Source organism: Phlebotomus papatasi, chromosome 1 (genome assembly GCF_024763615.1).
Source record: "Phlebotomus papatasi isolate M1 chromosome 1, Ppap_2.1, whole genome shotgun sequence".
Lineage (NCBI taxonomy): Eukaryota > Metazoa > Arthropoda > Insecta > Diptera > Psychodidae > Phlebotomus > Phlebotomus papatasi.
The window spans coordinates 70,635,273-70,653,186 of NC_077222.1; the positions used below are offsets into that span (position 1 = coordinate 70,635,273).

Sequence of the window (17,914 nt, forward strand, 5' to 3'; positions counted from 1 at the left end):
ATTATACTCAGAAATTCAATCATGCACTGAGAAAAAAACAGGGGTGCGATTAAAATTTTTTCCTTATAATTTTTACACTTTTTAGGTGTAAAAATATATCAACATTTTTTAATGTTAATTTTAAACCTTTTTAAGTGTAAAATTAACATGAAAAAGGGTAACTTTAACCCCTAATATACCTAAAAAGCATAATATTTACACCGATTTCGGATCAATACTGTAGGGTAAAATAAAAAATTTCCAGAATGTTATTTTAACTTTTTCGGATTTCTCTCAGTGTGGGCGACACCCATCAGCTGGTACAAGATATTTTTTTTAGCACGTACAACATACCAGTCAACACGCTTTTCGTCAGCAATAGGTCAAAATTTTATTTTATCATGCACCTGAATTTATAGCTCCAGTCGGCCGGCCTCTACACATTTTTGAACAGTTTTCGTCTTACTTACCAAAAGGCGTTTTTCGTGAAACTCTGAATATGTATACTGAATTGCATGATTACATAAGCTGTGATTCAAAAAGAATCACAGCTTATAGTTGAAATGCGGAGAAAGGCGATTTCATGAATATTTTGATAATGTAGTTAAGGTTCTGTGCACTAAAATGTTTGCCCATGGAAAAAGGTAGCAGTAATTTACTTTTGAAATCTCATTTGTGCTTTTCACAATAGGATTCCCATTTGGGATAGAATTTAGGTGTGTTTTGCACACCAAATGCTTTGTGCTATAAAATGTTTACTTTATTTGATCGCAATTCTCATGCAAATATTCTTCATGAGCCAGCATCTATCACTTGCAGTCCCTCTTTTCTCCTATTTTTGTTTTGTTCATGAAATAAATTTTGCGAAAAAGGGGTTTATATTTATGTGGGAAATTGTTGGAAAAAAAAAATTAGTGATTCCACCTGGGAAATGCAAATATTTAAAATCTGAAAAGCAAATATAGCAAAGTACAATACGTGAAGTATACTACATCATTTTTGTAGAAACATTTTTAAATTCCTTTTATTTCAGCAAATATAACTCTTTTTTTCATTCGTTTTTGCTCATATTGCGCCTCTCAATAGTTTAATATATGGTACATTACACAATTAAAAGTTCTTGCTCAAGTTTGATATTACAATTTTGATATGATACAGAGGGTGATATAAGCAAATCAATATTAGTACACGATAATTGCATTATTAAGGTTGTCACGCTTTTAGTTGTTGATTCATAATGCAATCAGCATAGACTTTGGTAAAATGTTCCAGAGGAAGATTGATGATGTCTGAGAAAAGGGAACATCCTATACAGCCTGAGGTGGTGGATCCTTAGCCAATTCTGAAATATCTAGAGCACCAGACAGTTCACCATTTGCCGGTATGTCCGTCACGGGTGGATCTTTTGATTCGCATCGTTCCGTAAATAGGTCTTCCTTGTATGACATCTTAATGAGTGTACCACTGTCTTCTAGTTCACTGTCTGTACCTCCGAGTCCATGGGCCTCATCATAATTCGGATTTGTGACGGAGAGTACACCATATCTGCCACCATCGCCATCACGAAGACTTCTATACTGTCCTTTGCGATTTCTATGACTACGCGGTGCGGTGTACAATTTCAAAACACGGCAATTGCACGTCACCAGGACGGAAGTCACAATTCCCTAGATATAAAATGATAATTTGATTTTAAGCATTCATTCAAAGTAACAAAGAGTGTATCTAATTTTAGCAGAGAATTTCTATTATGATATATGAAGCAATGCAGAGTCTCGTGTAAAAAAAAAAACGAAGGAAGATTAATTGAGCTTCTGGGTGCTTTTTACACGCACTTTCCATTTGAGTGTTTCACACCCCAATGTAAAAGAGAATCTCAAAAAATTGTTCCCAGAAGCAAAACTCTGTTTTGAAATCCCTCAAGAGACACGAAGGTATGTGATATTCCCGTGTGAAGCATACAATACTTTTCTCACCTGAGCACCTTGGGCAATGCTGTATAGAGTCCATAACTCTGGTATTGCCCAGAGGGAGGCAAGGGCACCCAAAATGATAACAAATGACAACAAAATCAGCAGCTTCAGAAACAGTCCAATCTGCAATCCACGGCGCTTTATCATTTTATTGCGTGCACGTGAGTCAATTTGTAGGCTAGCGGTCAGTTTAACCGTGCCACCACCTTGAATGGCCAGCCAAAAGCCACACAGGAGGAGAATTACGGCAGGTGCCAGGAAGCCCCACTTGTAGGCTGAGCCCTCCATGAGCCAGCAGTGTGAAGATGAATTATGCTCGTGCGATTGTCTCATTGATCCACCAGTTAGTCGAGCATCGCGCTCCTTGTACTTAAAGGCCGCTGCTACTGCCACCATTGCCAAGGGGAATCCCCATGCGAGTAAACTAAATATTATTAGTAGTAGAACAATAAGAACATAAATTAATAATAATGTCTGTGCTGATAAATCTTCATTTGGATTTAGGGTACAATGGGGTAATTTGGAATTGGACCTGAATTGGAATTTTGAGATTCCCTCGTTATTTCAGAACGGTAAAGAGAAAAAAGAACACCACGAAATGTACTCTTGAGTGTAGGGCTTGCACTTTTTTCAAGGCCTTCATTTTCCTTTCCCTTTGTATAAGACAGTGAAGAAGTCCCAAAAATTCAATTTAGATTTGATTCTAATTTACCCCGTTGTACCCTACATAAAATACAGTCACAGATTGGGAACGAGGAGGATTACTTGTGATTTAGGATGGTAATGGAAGAGTGAATTTGTAGCTTTTTGTATCAATTTGTATTTACCACAAGCAAACCCTATCTAGAGGAGATGTGAAGTAAAGATGGTTTGGTTTGAACCAAAAAAGATTATTTAACACTAAATCTACCAAGACGGGCAAAATTGATCAGTTTGAAAACTTTATAAAATTAACACATATTTAATCGGTACACTGTCGGTATCAGACTTTAAGAATTTCCTAAAATAAATATATGCATGTAAATATATTTTTCAACGTTTGATTCTACTTTTTTCCTCTTTTAAAGGAAAAAATTGTTGAGTATCCCACCTATCGCGGTCTGTTATTTGACCGAGCACGCTAGGAAAAACGACTAAAACGTTCGGTAGGTTTAGTGTTAACTCTTTCCGGACCGCAGCATATGCTGCAAGCCAATTTCAAAATTTTTAATCAAAAATATCTAAGCTCAAGAATTAATTGAAGTCCTACAAAAAATATCTTACATTTGGACATCCTTATAGTTTTTAATCATCGACAAGAATAGAATATTTATCAGTTCTGAATAATCAAAAACATTGTTTTTCACAGAATATTCATATGCTGCTTTGGGTACTCACTCAGAGTCCCAAAAGAGACGAAAGAGTTAATGGAAACATGAATGCAGTTTTTATTACGTAATCCAGAAACGATCCTAAATGCTCTGTATTAATGAAGAAGAACGTATCAAATTTGATACAGCGTGCACATGGGAATATAATTTAAATTCTATTGAATACGAAATGGCAAATTAGGAATTTTGGATTTTATTTTCTCTCTAACTGTGTGTAACAAATGCATATAATAGGGTGGAGACATCACTTATAGATTTTATACACTTACAAATAGCGTGCAAAAATTTTAAGTTTTTATCTAAGAAGGATTACAAAAATTCAGAAAATTATCAGCTTTATGACGTGATTAACGATTTTGTGAGGTTTCGAAATTTGTTTTAGGTAGGAACTTAACATTTTTTTCAAGTTGTCCATAACTGTGTTATCACACTTGCACATTAAAATTTTGATATGATTCACATTAATTGTCGCTGGTGAGAGTCCAAATGTGTAATTTGCGTGTTTGAATCACTTTATATTCAAAATTTGATCTATTTGTTGATAAAAAGGTAGACTTGGCCCGCAAAATTTGATATAAATTGATTTATAGCATTAATGCGAAAAAATAATGTGATTTTCTCTTTAATTTTTTAATGTGATAAATATTTATGCCATTTCCATATGACATTTCCACCGTTTAGTCCTGGAGGTTGGAATCAACGCTAAGACGGCGGTGTCCGCATGGGGGGTGGGAAAGATCAAGAATGAGATGAAATAAATTCAATTCAATTCAATTCAAATTTATGCTTTAGGTAAATTAAAACTTATTTTTGCAGGCCAAGTCCACTTCTTCATCAATATATAGAAAAACCGCAAATATGAAGTGACTCAAAGACACAAATAACATATTTGGACACTCACAAGCGACAATTAATGTAAATCACATTAAAATTTTAATGTGTGATAACGCCGTAAGTGTATACCGTTTATAAGTGATGACTCCACCCTAAATAGGAAATTCAATTAGTGTGGTTGTTAATCCAAGTGACGATTTGTCATACCGATTTAACCCTTTAAGGAAGACAGGATCAAAAATTGGGAGTTAGAATTTTTTCTGACTTTTTAAAGCAAAACATAATTTTAGATGACCGTAAGAAAAAAATTAGGTCACCGGTGGTAATCCAATCATTCCTAAAGGGTAATTTATGGTTTGTTTCATTTTAAATTATCATCATCATCATCATTTTCAACCACTTATCCCTAATAGGGTCGCGGGTTCATGACATCCAAATTAGTAGCCCACGCTTGTCGATTCTCCACCACTTCAGAAAAACGTTCAGGTTCGATCGCAAAGCGTTCCAAGGCAAGATTCTGAATTTGATTCAGTCACTTTGTCCTAGGTCTCTTTCGAGGTCGACGCCTCATCACAATATGGCTTGCATAGCTTTTCTGGAGAATCTTTTTCTAGTCCATTGTAAATATACATATAAATATTATAATAATAAATGTTTGAACCGGTGGCAGCCAAAATCCCGAAAGCCAAAATCGTGAAAACGAAAATCCCGAAAGACAAAATCCCAGATGTTCGAAATCCTGAAAGGGATGAAATTATGTGGAGGAAAATGTTCAAAATAATTTCCCAAAATACAGAAGATTTCCCTTTGTCTCCAGCAGGCGCGGATGCAATCGTGATGGGAGTAGCTATGATACTTTTAAGAATTCGGGATTTTGGCTTTCGGGATTTTGGCTTTCGGGATTTTGTTTTTCGGGATTTTGGCTTTCGGGATTTTGGTTTTCGGGATTTTGACCGGGACCCGTTTGAACATTATATACGTAAAGCTTTTCCTTAATTCAAAATTGTGTAAGAAACCATACGTATTTTACATATTCATATTTTATTTGTACTAGCAGCTAATTGAAAGGTTCTATGTACAAAATACATCAGATATATAGATTTTTTCTGGTGTACCAAGCTGTTGCGGACCCTTTGTTTCTTAAAATATCACGTCACAGACTTTTACACATCTAGTCATGTTAGTGAATCATTTTAACCTCTTCTTCCCTATTACACATGGAGCATACGAACAAGTTTTCTCGCGAAAAGCAATCTCCAGGCCAAAGCTCGTTTGAGCTCTAAATTGTTGAAATTACCTTAGTACATATATGTATACTATGAAGAGTGAAGAAAAATAATTGAAAAGCATAAGTAGAACATTGTATGTTAGGGTTGGTAACTTCTAACAAGTTTAGTATATTATGGCTTTGCTTGAACAATCAGAAAATTTGGTTAATTATTTCTCTCTACTCTGATTTATTTAAAGTTCGAGACGTCTTGAAATATATTACTGAATTAATTTATTCATACAGGATGTATTTCACATACGTTATGTTTAAAAAATTAAAATAAATTTGTGATTTTATTACTTATAGGAAGACTGCACTCAGGAATTCCCCTGGTATTCAATGAAGGGATGAATTCCAGTTATGTGAACTTCACAAATATAACAACTTTCACAAATCTCACTTATTTCTAAACAAGGAATTAGTGCAATGGAATTTAAGAGGCTTACAGGAACAATTGCACTAACTTTTCCGACTTTACTAATACATTTTAAAATATTGCAGCTGTTGTCATGAAATTGTGATGAGATTTTATCTCGTAGACATTTTTCGTTAATTGAATTTGACATATTTAACCCTTATAAAAATTATAAGTATCCAAGTTGAAATTAATGTTACATTATTATTATGAATATGACCTGTAATTTTAAAAGTTCCTATAGTTTCTATACAAGTTTTAATCCGTATTTTTATAATTTTGTAGTAATTAATTTAATTTAATTTTGTAATTGTCTCTAATTTAGAGAAAATTACTTTGATAATCGACATTGTAAATTAGTTAAATTTGCAATGAATTGAAGCTAATAAAAATTCTATTCGAGAAAAGTTCATGTGCATTGGCTTATACAGTTTATTTTAGATAAAAACAAAAAAATAATATTCTTTCGAAAACTGCATTGTATAATTTCAATAATTTAAATTTATTTTGCCTTTTTATTCTCATGTTAATCTTGCATGTAATTGAATATTATACCGATTTCATGAAATATTTTTATTTTGTTTCGTTATCTAATTGGATAATTGGAGCTCGAAAACAGTCAACAGTTTAGCCATTCAGTAATCACGCTGTGATTCAATATTTAGAGGATCAAATATTTTATTATATCAATTTTTTACTCATCTTTTTTTATTTAAAAAAAAATTGACACATCGTGTCTTTTGTTTCATATATATTGAAAATGTTATTATATTTATTAAAAAGGGTTGGCAAAGCGTTCTAGGCTTTGCAGAATGCTCGAACTCGTGACTTAGAGGCTATACCACTAAAGTACTTTCGCATCATTTACCATGTACCGGTTTTCAACCGATTTGAACTGATTCATAAATCACTCAAAAGAATCCCCAAAATTGTTTTAAATGTAATAGAATTGATTTTCAGATAAAAATTAGTTATCTATTATGAATTGGTTCATTACAGGTTCAAAACCGATTGGAACCAAATCAGTTTTGTCGGAAATTCCAAGACCTTTCCAACGAGTCAAAGCATGGCCACATTCGCTTGATATATGCGCTCTATAGGGACTTTTTAACCTTTGATCTTGAAAAACCGTTATTAGGAATGATTCAACGGTATTTTTGTATAAGGACGAAATATCCGCCTGTGTAATCTCTAAAACATATCCAAAAATGAAACAAAAATCGCACGACGCGTTTTCGAGCAATCCTAAAAAAAACATGGTTTTGGAGGGGAAGGGAATGGGTGGGGAGAAAATGAGGGGCATGTTAACGATCCTTGGGTCGACTTATGGGGGGGTCCTCCGAAGGTCCCAAGTCGCTATCTCTTACCGTTTGGCCTCAAGAGCTGGCGGCAGTCGGACAGACACACGGACAGACGGAGAAACAGCGTGACGACATTTCTCAGAAATCGTCTGAAAGACGATTTGTTGATAAAATTGGTCTTCGTGGGGGGAGGGAAGGTGGAAATTTTGGGGGGATGAAAAAACCGAGGGAATACTCTTCTCTCCGTGGAGTTCGAGCAGTAAAATAACTATTAATTTCACACACATATTCACACTCTTAGATAAATTTAGTCCCAACTACCTCATATACAGTTATGGAAACTATAAAATATAGTAAGCATAGGCCCATCCATATATTTAGCTCCAGTATCTTTTTCATTTAGTTATCATAACTAAATTAGATTAGTAACGGGTACTATAACATATTATTTTCAATAACGAAATAAATGTGGTTGATACCCATCTTATTGGCTGTAATAACTATATCATATTAGTTGTGGTTACTATATAGCTCGAAAAAGCTTCAACACATAAGTAAAAACCCACTCTTTACTATTGAAAAAGTTGTCAGAACTTTATGAAAATATAGGCACATTTATTTGCATTAGTTGTGAGACCTAAAAGGAATTAGTGACCAATATTAGTTGGGCTATCGTTTTCATTTAATTAACACAAGCAAATATAATTCTATGAAACCATTAAGAAATAATTGCCGCAACGTATCCACGTAAATATTGCCTTATGTTCTCACTACTATTAAATTTATTATGAGTAAAATGTTTTAAGATTATAAGAACTATTTTAAATAGATTTGATAATGATCACTCGATCAACTAATTTTGCAGTGGCATTTTAAAATAACGACGCTTTCATTTTGTGAATTGTGCTATTTCCCTAAGAATTATTCTATTATCAAAACGTAATGAATTAATTCAAACTAAGAATGGGGTCAAGGAAATGTTATTTCATGTTGAAGTTTAATTAAACTGTAGGGTGGAGATATAGAAGATGCACGTGACACATTTCCCATTGGCTAAATTTATTGCATATTCCACACGACTAATATATATGTATATATGTTTTTGGCCCACAAGATCAGAATATTTTTTAGTGGGAAAGGAAGTCTGGTGCTTGTTCTGAGATTTCTCATGGTACCAATTGTATAGGAAGATGTGAATGGTGCGGTGCGGAGGAAAAACATAAAATAAATCACCTAAGAATAAATAATACAGAGCTAGTAGATTATGGAGGAGTGTTCGTGTTATTACAATACAATAATCAAGATTGCGATAAACTTGCCTGTAATGTGCTAAAGCTTTTCCCATCTGGGGTTCCGGTCGTGGTATTAAATTCGCATTTTGGCGAAAAACGTTAAGTGCGTGATGACAACAGCAGCACAGCCAGCACAGGGAGGCCAGTTTCATATATAGCAGTGCCAGGGAGAGAGACAAGCACAGCTCAGCGTCCTGTTGAAAGAATAACGTATGCTCTTGATCCCATTTGGAGGAACAAAAAAAATAACTCTCACACAATTAATGCTAAAACGAGCATGCACAGAAAACGTGCCTTCTGCACTCAACTGTTTTATATGGATACTCATCCACAAATAGTGGATGATGAGTTCTCAGTTCTCATTGGAGATGAGATAGTATAAAAATTGATGTGTTACCATTGGGAGGGAAAATTGAATGTGAAGGAGCAACTGAAGAAAACATCATTATCATCCGTACAATTTCCAGGATATTCCCGGCCAATAAAAGATGAGAATCATGCAAGGAAATGAGTTCTTCAAATAGACTTGAGTGAACTTTTGCTCATTCACATTCTCTCTCTCTCTCTGAGGCATTTTATCACCCCCAGACACATCAATCACCACTGGGATTGTGGAAAAGAATTGTAAAAATCCAACCATCAGACAAAATCAATTCTTCGTAGAGGCGCTAGAAAAAAAATCACTGTGAAATTTTTCCGATAATTTGGTGAGATTGAAATTCTGCCCAAGCATGTCTTTCAATAGGGACATTAACCCCACGGTTGAAAACATGAATTGTATAGAAAAAAAAGTCCTCTCTAATACTGCTTGATTGATGACTTTTAAGTGTATTAGTACGACATTGATCTGAAAGAGGTGAAATAACTATAGAGGACGTTGGGGCAGATCTACAATATTTGGAAATGTGCAAGTTTGATTTGGTTTTCAAGAATTTCGACTCAGTTCTTTGAGTTTTTCGAGTCCAATTTGTGTCTATGTGATTTTTAAAAGTCGCCAAATATCTGGGAGAGATCCACATACTTCCTGGGGCAGATCTGTACACCTCTCGTTTACACGTTGAAAATAATGTTAGACGTTTTTAATTGTTCAATTTATATTTAAAGTGTGTACTTATACAAAACAATTTAATATTAGCAATAAATGATCATAAAAGAACAAATAAAATGAAAATATGCAAACCGAACATAATTTTTTAAAAATAATTGTAAAAGAAGTTAATTTGGAAAATCATCTGAACGATTCTTTTATTTCAATTCAAGTAAATTTATTTGCACACAAAACATGGGGTAGTTCCATCCAACAATTTTGTGGCATGATAAAAATAAAAAGTAAATGAAAAAAGAATAGTAAAACAAAGTAAGACGAAATAAAATTAAAGAACATTTCGCTCCCTGGAAATTACAAGGGGTCAACTCACTTTTTTGCAATTTTGAGATTCTGATGCACTTAGAAAAACAATTTAATATATTTGCAGATGATATGTCATTAAATTTCGTTATTAGAAAAGTTTTACAAAATTTTAATCTTTTTGATTACTTGCATAATTTTGTTTGAAGTAAAGGGGCACAAAATATATTCATCATACAAATTTTTGTGAAACAGGGTACTAACTCAAGCAAGTTGGTCCCTTGTCATTCTAATTTCAGCAAAATTTGCATATAATTTAGAACGACAAGGTAAAAATATAAAAGTTTCGATGTTTATATTAGTGTTCATACAAATAGAAAAGAAATAAATTGTTTTTGTTCAGTCATTAAATTGAGATACTTATTAGGTGAGATTCTTAACAATCTCACCTACTATAATCCTAACAAAATTTCATGTCGTCCGATCGACCTCAAATTTGGGCAAAATGTGTTTCAGCACTTCCTGATTCCGAATATATATGTGGCTAAGTTACGTTCCCGGCCGGCCGCTCTTTGGAGCTTAATAGCTCCTAAACTAAAAAAGATATCGACTTGCGGTTTTCGGCAAAGGTTATATATCGGGTGAAAATTGCAACTTGGTGCATAGACCCCCCACCCCCCACCCCTCCTTCCGCCATTTTGAAGACCACCCTTTTTTTGTTTTCTCAATAGCTCCGCCCCTATGGCATTCAGCGGACTCAAATTTTAGTATGTTATAGCTGGGCCTTAGAGATTTCCATCAATACCAAACTTAAGGTCCCCCGACCCCCCTGACCCGAGCTATAAGGGTCCAAAAAAAATTTCTTAAAATGGCCATAACTCCGGTTCTAATTGTCAGAATTTAAAAAGTGAGGGCTTTTTGGAAAGCTCTCGTAAAATGCCACTTCCTCTTCTAACATCGCAAGTTCATAAAACCACCGCTAGGGGCGCTTTTTATAAAAAGAAAATTTTTAAATCTTAAAAGTTAAATAACTCAAAAATTCCATTGTGCATCGGGCTGAAAATTTAGTATGTTGTAGCCGTTGATTATACCTATCAAACAAAAAAAACCTTAAGTCGATCCATAAACCCTGACCCGAGCTATAAGGGGTCAAAGTTCGAACATTGACCGGCCTCTATCTCCGGTTCTAATTAACATATTGACCTAAATTTTACCTTTTTGGTTTCGTCTCAATGAGCACTTTCAGATGGAAGTTCAAAAAGTCACCACAGGTGGCGCTGTGATAGCGTCAAAATTCATCGAAATTCAAAGTCACTTTTCTCAAAAACGGCATTGTGCAAGTTAATGAAATTTTAGTATGTTGTAGTCCAGTCTAGGACGTTTCCAAAATGGTGCGTATGTGCGCTGTGGTTAAAACAGAACCGGAGATATGAGGGGTCAAAGTTCACGAAATTCAAAAAATCATATCTCCGGTTCTATGTGACCGATTTTGATGAATGAGGGCTTAAACGAAAGATCTCACCAAATGCTACAACTTTCTAGAATATTTGAACTTCGTGGGACCAACACCAGGGGCGCCACAGTCGAAAAACCAATTTCAATATCACATAACCTCAATTATCTCGACTGTCGCTAAACCGATTTTGATGATTACTTCGACACAATTGTAGAACACATTTGTCTCTACATTTCGTCCATACATCATTTTCCGCTCAGACTACGCTATCACTCCGATTTTGCCGTTTAAGTGTGAAAAAAATGATTTTTCCCATAATAACGCTTTGAAATCACTCAGATGCCAATTTGACTGCCTCTACTCCACCAAGACACTTAAAATAGGGGTTTAAATGGAAAGTCCCACAAAATACAACAATTCTTTGAAATAGTTGAAGTTCAACAAATGACTACTTGGGGCACTCTGGATGAAAAAACGAGTTAAGAAACAAAAAACCTCGCTTATCTTGGCTTCTGAGTAATCGATGAGATCATGTTCTATGGGAAAATTATAGAGAACATTCTGGTCTACATTTCACCCATATATCACTTTTCTGCCAGTTCATCCAAATCCTTGATATTTTGGTTTAAATACAAAATTTGCATAATTTCACGAATTTGATTCAAGATAACTGAATGGCGTCTCCCAACTTCAGCTCTAAATCGAATTTGCATGCACTCCGAGCTAGCTCACGTTAAGAATCTCACCTACATAAGCCGGTTAGGATTATCTGTCCCTTTACACTAAGTTGAATCTTTCATGCTGTCTCCTGAAAAATGACCGAAACTTAATTGGCCCCTTGTAATTTCCAAGGAGCGATTTAAATTTATTAAAAAATATACAAAGTAATTGAAAAACAAGTTTGCTAGGCCCACTCTGGAAGTGTTTTTGGATAATATTTGGCGACCTCGACTTTGAGAAGTTTGTCTGTGTGGTATTGCGCCAAATTCTATTTTCTGATCAATTATGGAATCTTAAAAACTGTGAATCTTATTTCTGTAATAACTGAATTAATATTTTTTTGATTATTTAAAAAATGGAATAGGCAAATTGTTGGTAAATTTCGGATAACTTTAAATATCGTACACTTCTTGCGTTCCTTATTAAGTTCCATAATTTTTTAGTTTTTTATTCCATTTTTTTATAGGGTGTACCATGTCAAAAAAAGAAGAAAGTCACCTCTACAAACGAAATATTGTAGAAAAATCCTTGAAATCCTCCCGGAGAGGAAAGAAACTTTGGGAAACCTACTGTTCTATATAGCGCACAAAGCAAAATTGATCTTTATTAAATTTTAAATGCACTTAGAATAATTTTAAGGAAGACAAATATGATAATTTGCTTTTAAGATTACAAAGAACACTTCTAAAAAAGAGAAGTACCAAAAAATTGGAATTTGTATTAAAAATATTACATTTAAAACTTAGATCTTTGGGGTTTATATGCAAAATATGCTAAATTTAACATAAATTCCCATAATAACATTTAATGACCAATTTTATTTGGTAATACGCTTAATTTAAAGAAAAAAAATAATTTTCATTTATAAACTAATTGGTCTATGTTGACCAATTCTCATATTATTTGGGATCCTATATCCAATGAAAAAACCGCATTATTGTTCGAAATTGTTCATATGTGGGTGTTCCCGAGTTTCCCCTATTCAACCCCATGGTATTTCGGACACTCGTCAAAATTGGTTAGAAATTCTGTGGTTCTAAAATAGAACTAACAGCCAAAAAAGGTTAAATTTAGCCTGAAAAGTTTCTCATAAACAAAATTCTAAAATAAGATAATCCATTCGAATAGAATTGTTGGATGATTTAAAAGCTAACCATATTTTTGGGGGCGGATAGAGGACTTTTTGAGATCAATTAAATCCACTTTACATATATCATCGCATCCTGAAAGTGACATCAAAATCAATAAATTATTCATGACCAAAAATGATTTGCCATTGAAAATGGGGGGGTGTGTGAAATTTATAAAGGACAATATCAATCATCTTTTCCACCCAAAAGTTTTATAAACTATTTGGATAATTTTCGATGGAATTTTCATGAGAATTCGTGCAAATTTAGCCGTGAAAAGATGTCATAAGGACATGAATGTCTTACCTGAACACCACCTACACCAATTACGAACAAAAGTTGTCCCATAAATAGAGATGACAGAAAACTCAGTAGAGATGTTCCCGCCAGCGAACTGAGATCGGAGAATAGGCTGCAAATAAAATTTAATTAATTCACCAAAAGTCACTCTATAGTCATGCTATGGGTACTTTTTATTCCACCCTTATACTGCAAATTGGCCAAAGTTGGGTGTAATAAAAGTTGTGTATGTACAATGAGAAGTGTATTATATACATAGAGTTAGGACAGAAGGAATAAATTTGTTGATTTAGCTCTTTTTGGAGTGGGAAGTAAACACTGCGAAAATGATAGTTGTAAGTTGTATGTGTGCAAGAAGGTGAATATTTTAGGAGAGTTGTTCTGGGCTCCTTAGAAAAGGTACTAAATTCCCTTGAGACTCGAAATATATAACCCTTTAATACACATTCTCACATACACCAATTTTCCATCAGCAAAAGAGAATGAGAAATTTTGTCTATGTTGTTTGAGCTTTTACCCAGTAATGGAGAACTTTTATCCTGTTTTAAACCATCTCTTAAGCTCCTAGAAGCCGACAGGTGCTAAAACAGTTTGAACAGTGTGAGACCAATATATCGTCTGAAGGTGTCATATATACAATTTAATACGTGCTTTACCTTTGCTCACTCAGCACAAATTAACCAAAGGATCGGCCTCTGGAACCCCAATAAATGTACATAAATCCTACAAGGAATTCTAATTAATTTTTAAGTACTAATTTCAGGTCTGCCCCAATTACTCAAAACTTCTTTATGTTTCATTTATACCCATGTCCTTTATCTACATTGTAAAAATAGTAGATATTTGCAATTTGTGTAAAATGTCTGGAAAAACTTACAACTTGCGATTATATCAATAGTTTCGTTCTATATAGTGTACTACTTATATTCTTTCTAAATAACTTATCTGAAGAGTCATTTGAGGTTTGAAAAACCAGATGCAGTGTATGTATTTTTAATTGCAAATGTACTTATTTTTGCGCAGTAACATGTTCCACTTTGACTTTTTAATAAATAAGTTAAAATTAATCGAGTATCATTTAAAACCACGCTTGAGACACCAAATGGCTCATAAATTTTTAATTTCTACATTCAGAAGAATATTTCATCATTTAATTTTGATTTTGGTCAGAGGGAAAGAGAAAATTTCGTCAATATTTGAAATATTTGCAAGATGTGATATGAATGAAAATCGCCTACGAATTACTGAAATAGGGCAACGTGTGGTATTTTGGGACACTTTTTAGCACTTTTAAGTTTCAAACAGCTTAACGACTTCTCAAATTTTTTTTTCTTTGTTGATACAAATATTTATATTCCTTATGCTATGCAGAAAAAGATTCTTATCGAAAAATATTGAAAAATGCATAATTTTTATATAAAATAGCAAAAAATGAAATAAAGTAAAAGTGGTATATTTCGGGACAGTCGGGTATTTCGGGACAGAGAAAAGTCGCTAGTATGCAAATAAATTTCGCCGAGCCTGATTATTTACCTTAAAGCAGAAGTTCTAAACTTCACTCTTTCATAAAAATTTTGTTTAAATTTCACTTTTAAAGTGACTTAAATAAAAAAAAAACTAAGCACTGTTTGTGTTGACATCTGCAAAATCGACCACACTGAAGGTCTTGTAAAAAGTGAAATGTGGCACTCACAATTTACGTGTATTTCATGCTTTAAATTAAATAAAATTTCAGAAGTTTTATGTTTATCTGATACGTAAATAGCTTATTATTTCTTAATATATTTATAGGGTTTTTGATGTGTCCTAAAATACCCATATTATGTCCCGAAAAGCACCTTGTCCAGAAATACCACACGTTAACCTATATGGAAATAAATTGAGATTAAATGCTAATGTGCAGCCGGCTTTATTGAAAAAAGAAAAACTAAAAATTGATAAAAATGTTGCACTGTTGTTGTGTAATTTTTCAAATTTATTTGTTACGATAATCGAGTGGTATTTTTTTCAGGGTGTACGGAAAATTATTTTTTAATTGCTTTTTTTCGAAGAGGAACTGAAGTGTCTTGTGATCCTTGCCATATAATTCGTAAAAATCCCGGCTTTTTGGCGGTGAGATCCCTGTCTCGATACCCCAGATTGTGAGATTGAGTCCTTCCGGTGCGAAAGATCAGAGGTGTTGAAAAGAGGACTTTCTCATATGTACTAAAAATGCTTTGAGATAAATAAACACTTGCAAATCAGAAATGTGCAATTATAGTTAATATGGCTCAGTACATAAATAAAATACAGTATATTATAAAAGTGATATTCTCGTGTCTTTAAGGTGTTACGTAAGTCAAAAAGACTGGAAAACAGCATATCGATCGCTCAGAATAAGAAAAGATTAACTCACAGTAGGAAAATTTTACAGGAGAGCAATTTGAAGCTGAGATTTTACATGCTGAGTATAGGATTCTTGAGATTTAAAAATAATTATTTTTCAAGTATAATATTCACAGGGAAGGTATTGAGGGTATATAGAAGTATCCAAAAAGCGAATAAAACGACTTTTGTAAAAAATCGAGTTATTCGACTTATATTCTGAGTCGCCGATATTTTCTTCAATTTGTTTTTCACTATAACAAATTTTAATTTTAATTGAACTTCTTAAAGTACAACACTTAAACTATATTTCTGAAATTTTCAAGATCTCTCAGAGTATATATCTGAAATCAAAAAAAAAACTAAAGATTTCCTGTTAGCTGATAAGTTAAACTCGTACTTCAATGGTCCGTAAAAAAATTGTCAGTAAAATGAAAATTGGGGTATAGTGAAATATTATTGGTAAGGAGAAAATTAAGAAAATAATTTTAATTTTTTACTGGCGAAAATTATTTTTTTATCTTATTTCATTGGTTTATTTTCAACTGAAAGCAAAAATTTTCAACAATTATCGTTTGAAATTTTAACTAAATGAATACACTCAATTCAATTCAACTACGCCATATCCTCAACATATTTTTACTGTGTATTCTTCTTAAATTCCACATAATTTGTCTAAATATATTAATAAAATTGTTGAGCAGTCCCACTCGTGAGGAAAAATCTCTTGCTCACGATTTAAAAAAATTTACAAAGTTTTTCTTTGACTCATTTGTATGCTGTTTGCTTTCAAGAAGTATTTTAAAAGTTTTTATATTATTATAAATTTTAGGAAGAATGTTACCAGAATATATCATGTCACGTGTTTGATGAATTTTTCTAAAGATTTAGATCTCGGAAATGAAAATTAAAAAAAAAAATCTTCCATTTTTGTAGTTGGTATTTTAGATTAAAATTTTAATATACAGCTTGCCTCTGGAGGATAGTCAGCAACGCTAAGACGGCGGTGGATGCAAGAGAAAGAAAAACAATCACCGTTTCTGTAAATTATTGAGTCTTAAAATTTATTAAAATTATTATTTATGAAAGTTAAATCATTGAAAATTTCCTTAGTCTTTAAGGTTGACCTTAAAATGTTTTTTTTTGTGTTTTCAATTTGGAATATTTAACAACTGCATAGCAGTGTCGGACTTCTTATGGGTGAATAAATCACTGAGGAAGATGAAGCTTTCCCATTTAAACAGAAATCCCTAATATGGTCTGCAATCTTAGCTAAATTGAGTAATCAATCGTTTATGTCTTGTGTTTCGCTATGAGCGTGTTAATGTTAATTAATCAGTGAGTGAAACACATGGTGCAGATAGTGGATTAAGTTTATTATTATGTGCTCTTACGAGGGGAAAAGCCTCAATTTACGATTGATCTTGAGTTTCAAATCAACCCCAAGGGGTTTGGGTACATATACTTCTCACAGATAGAACATCAACAAAATTCCAATGGATTTCGTTTGTTATGCAATATCAGTCTTGTGAACCATTCGATAAGCGAATTATGTCTAAATCTGACATAATTGCCATATATACTTGCGTTCTGGGAAATATATGAGAGATGGAGAAGAGAAACTGCCATTGTATGAGAAATACGATGTTTTGAGAGACTTTTGTAGACGTGACAAGAGCCTTGATTCAAGAATGAGATTGAGCACGCTGATGAAGCTCTTGAATTTGATAGTATTCAAATATTTATACGGGACATTGAGAATTACAATCGAAGTTCAATATCGTTAGAGATTGTGATGCTCATTTCGCCACAATAGGATATATATTAAGGAAAAAAAAACAAAAATGAAGATTTTATGTTGTGCTACTACACATATTGCAGATGTTAATACCTCCACAAGAGCCTATATTCGCAACACTCTAACACACCATTGGAGCCCTAATAACCTTCATGACTTTCAATTTATGGAAATACTGCTATGCATGTGAACACATATGTGTACACATTACCTCTATAATTTTTTTCTACCTTGGAGGAGCTTTTACGGGCACTACCCCCTATACTACACGCATTTATAGCACTCAGTGAAGCTTTTACACGAATTTTTCCATAGTCTTCGAAGATGTTTGCAAAGAGGGTGAAGGGGAGAGTTCAGTAATATT

At 33.4% G+C, this 17,914-nt stretch overlaps 1 protein-coding gene across 2 annotated transcripts in view; it reads right to left on the reverse strand.

Moving 5' to 3' along the window:
• Positions 1–975: 975 nt before the first annotated feature.
• The window catches only part of LOC129799911 (latrophilin-like protein LAT-2), a 42,289-nt gene continuing 25,350 nt past the window's right edge, over positions 976–17,914 (reverse strand). For both annotated transcript variants that reach the window (XM_055844207.1, XM_055844215.1), the window contains exons 3-6: positions 13,395–13,500; positions 8,462–8,628; positions 1,956–2,376; positions 976–1,646 (exon numbers count right to left, since the gene is read on the reverse strand). In XM_055844207.1, coding sequence (XP_055700182.1) covers positions 1,287–1,646; positions 1,956–2,376; positions 8,462–8,628; positions 13,395–13,500 — 1,054 coding nt within the window. In that variant the 3' untranslated portion in view covers positions 976–1,286. The remainder of the gene's footprint in view (positions 1,647–1,955; positions 2,377–8,461; positions 8,629–13,394; positions 13,501–17,914) is intronic.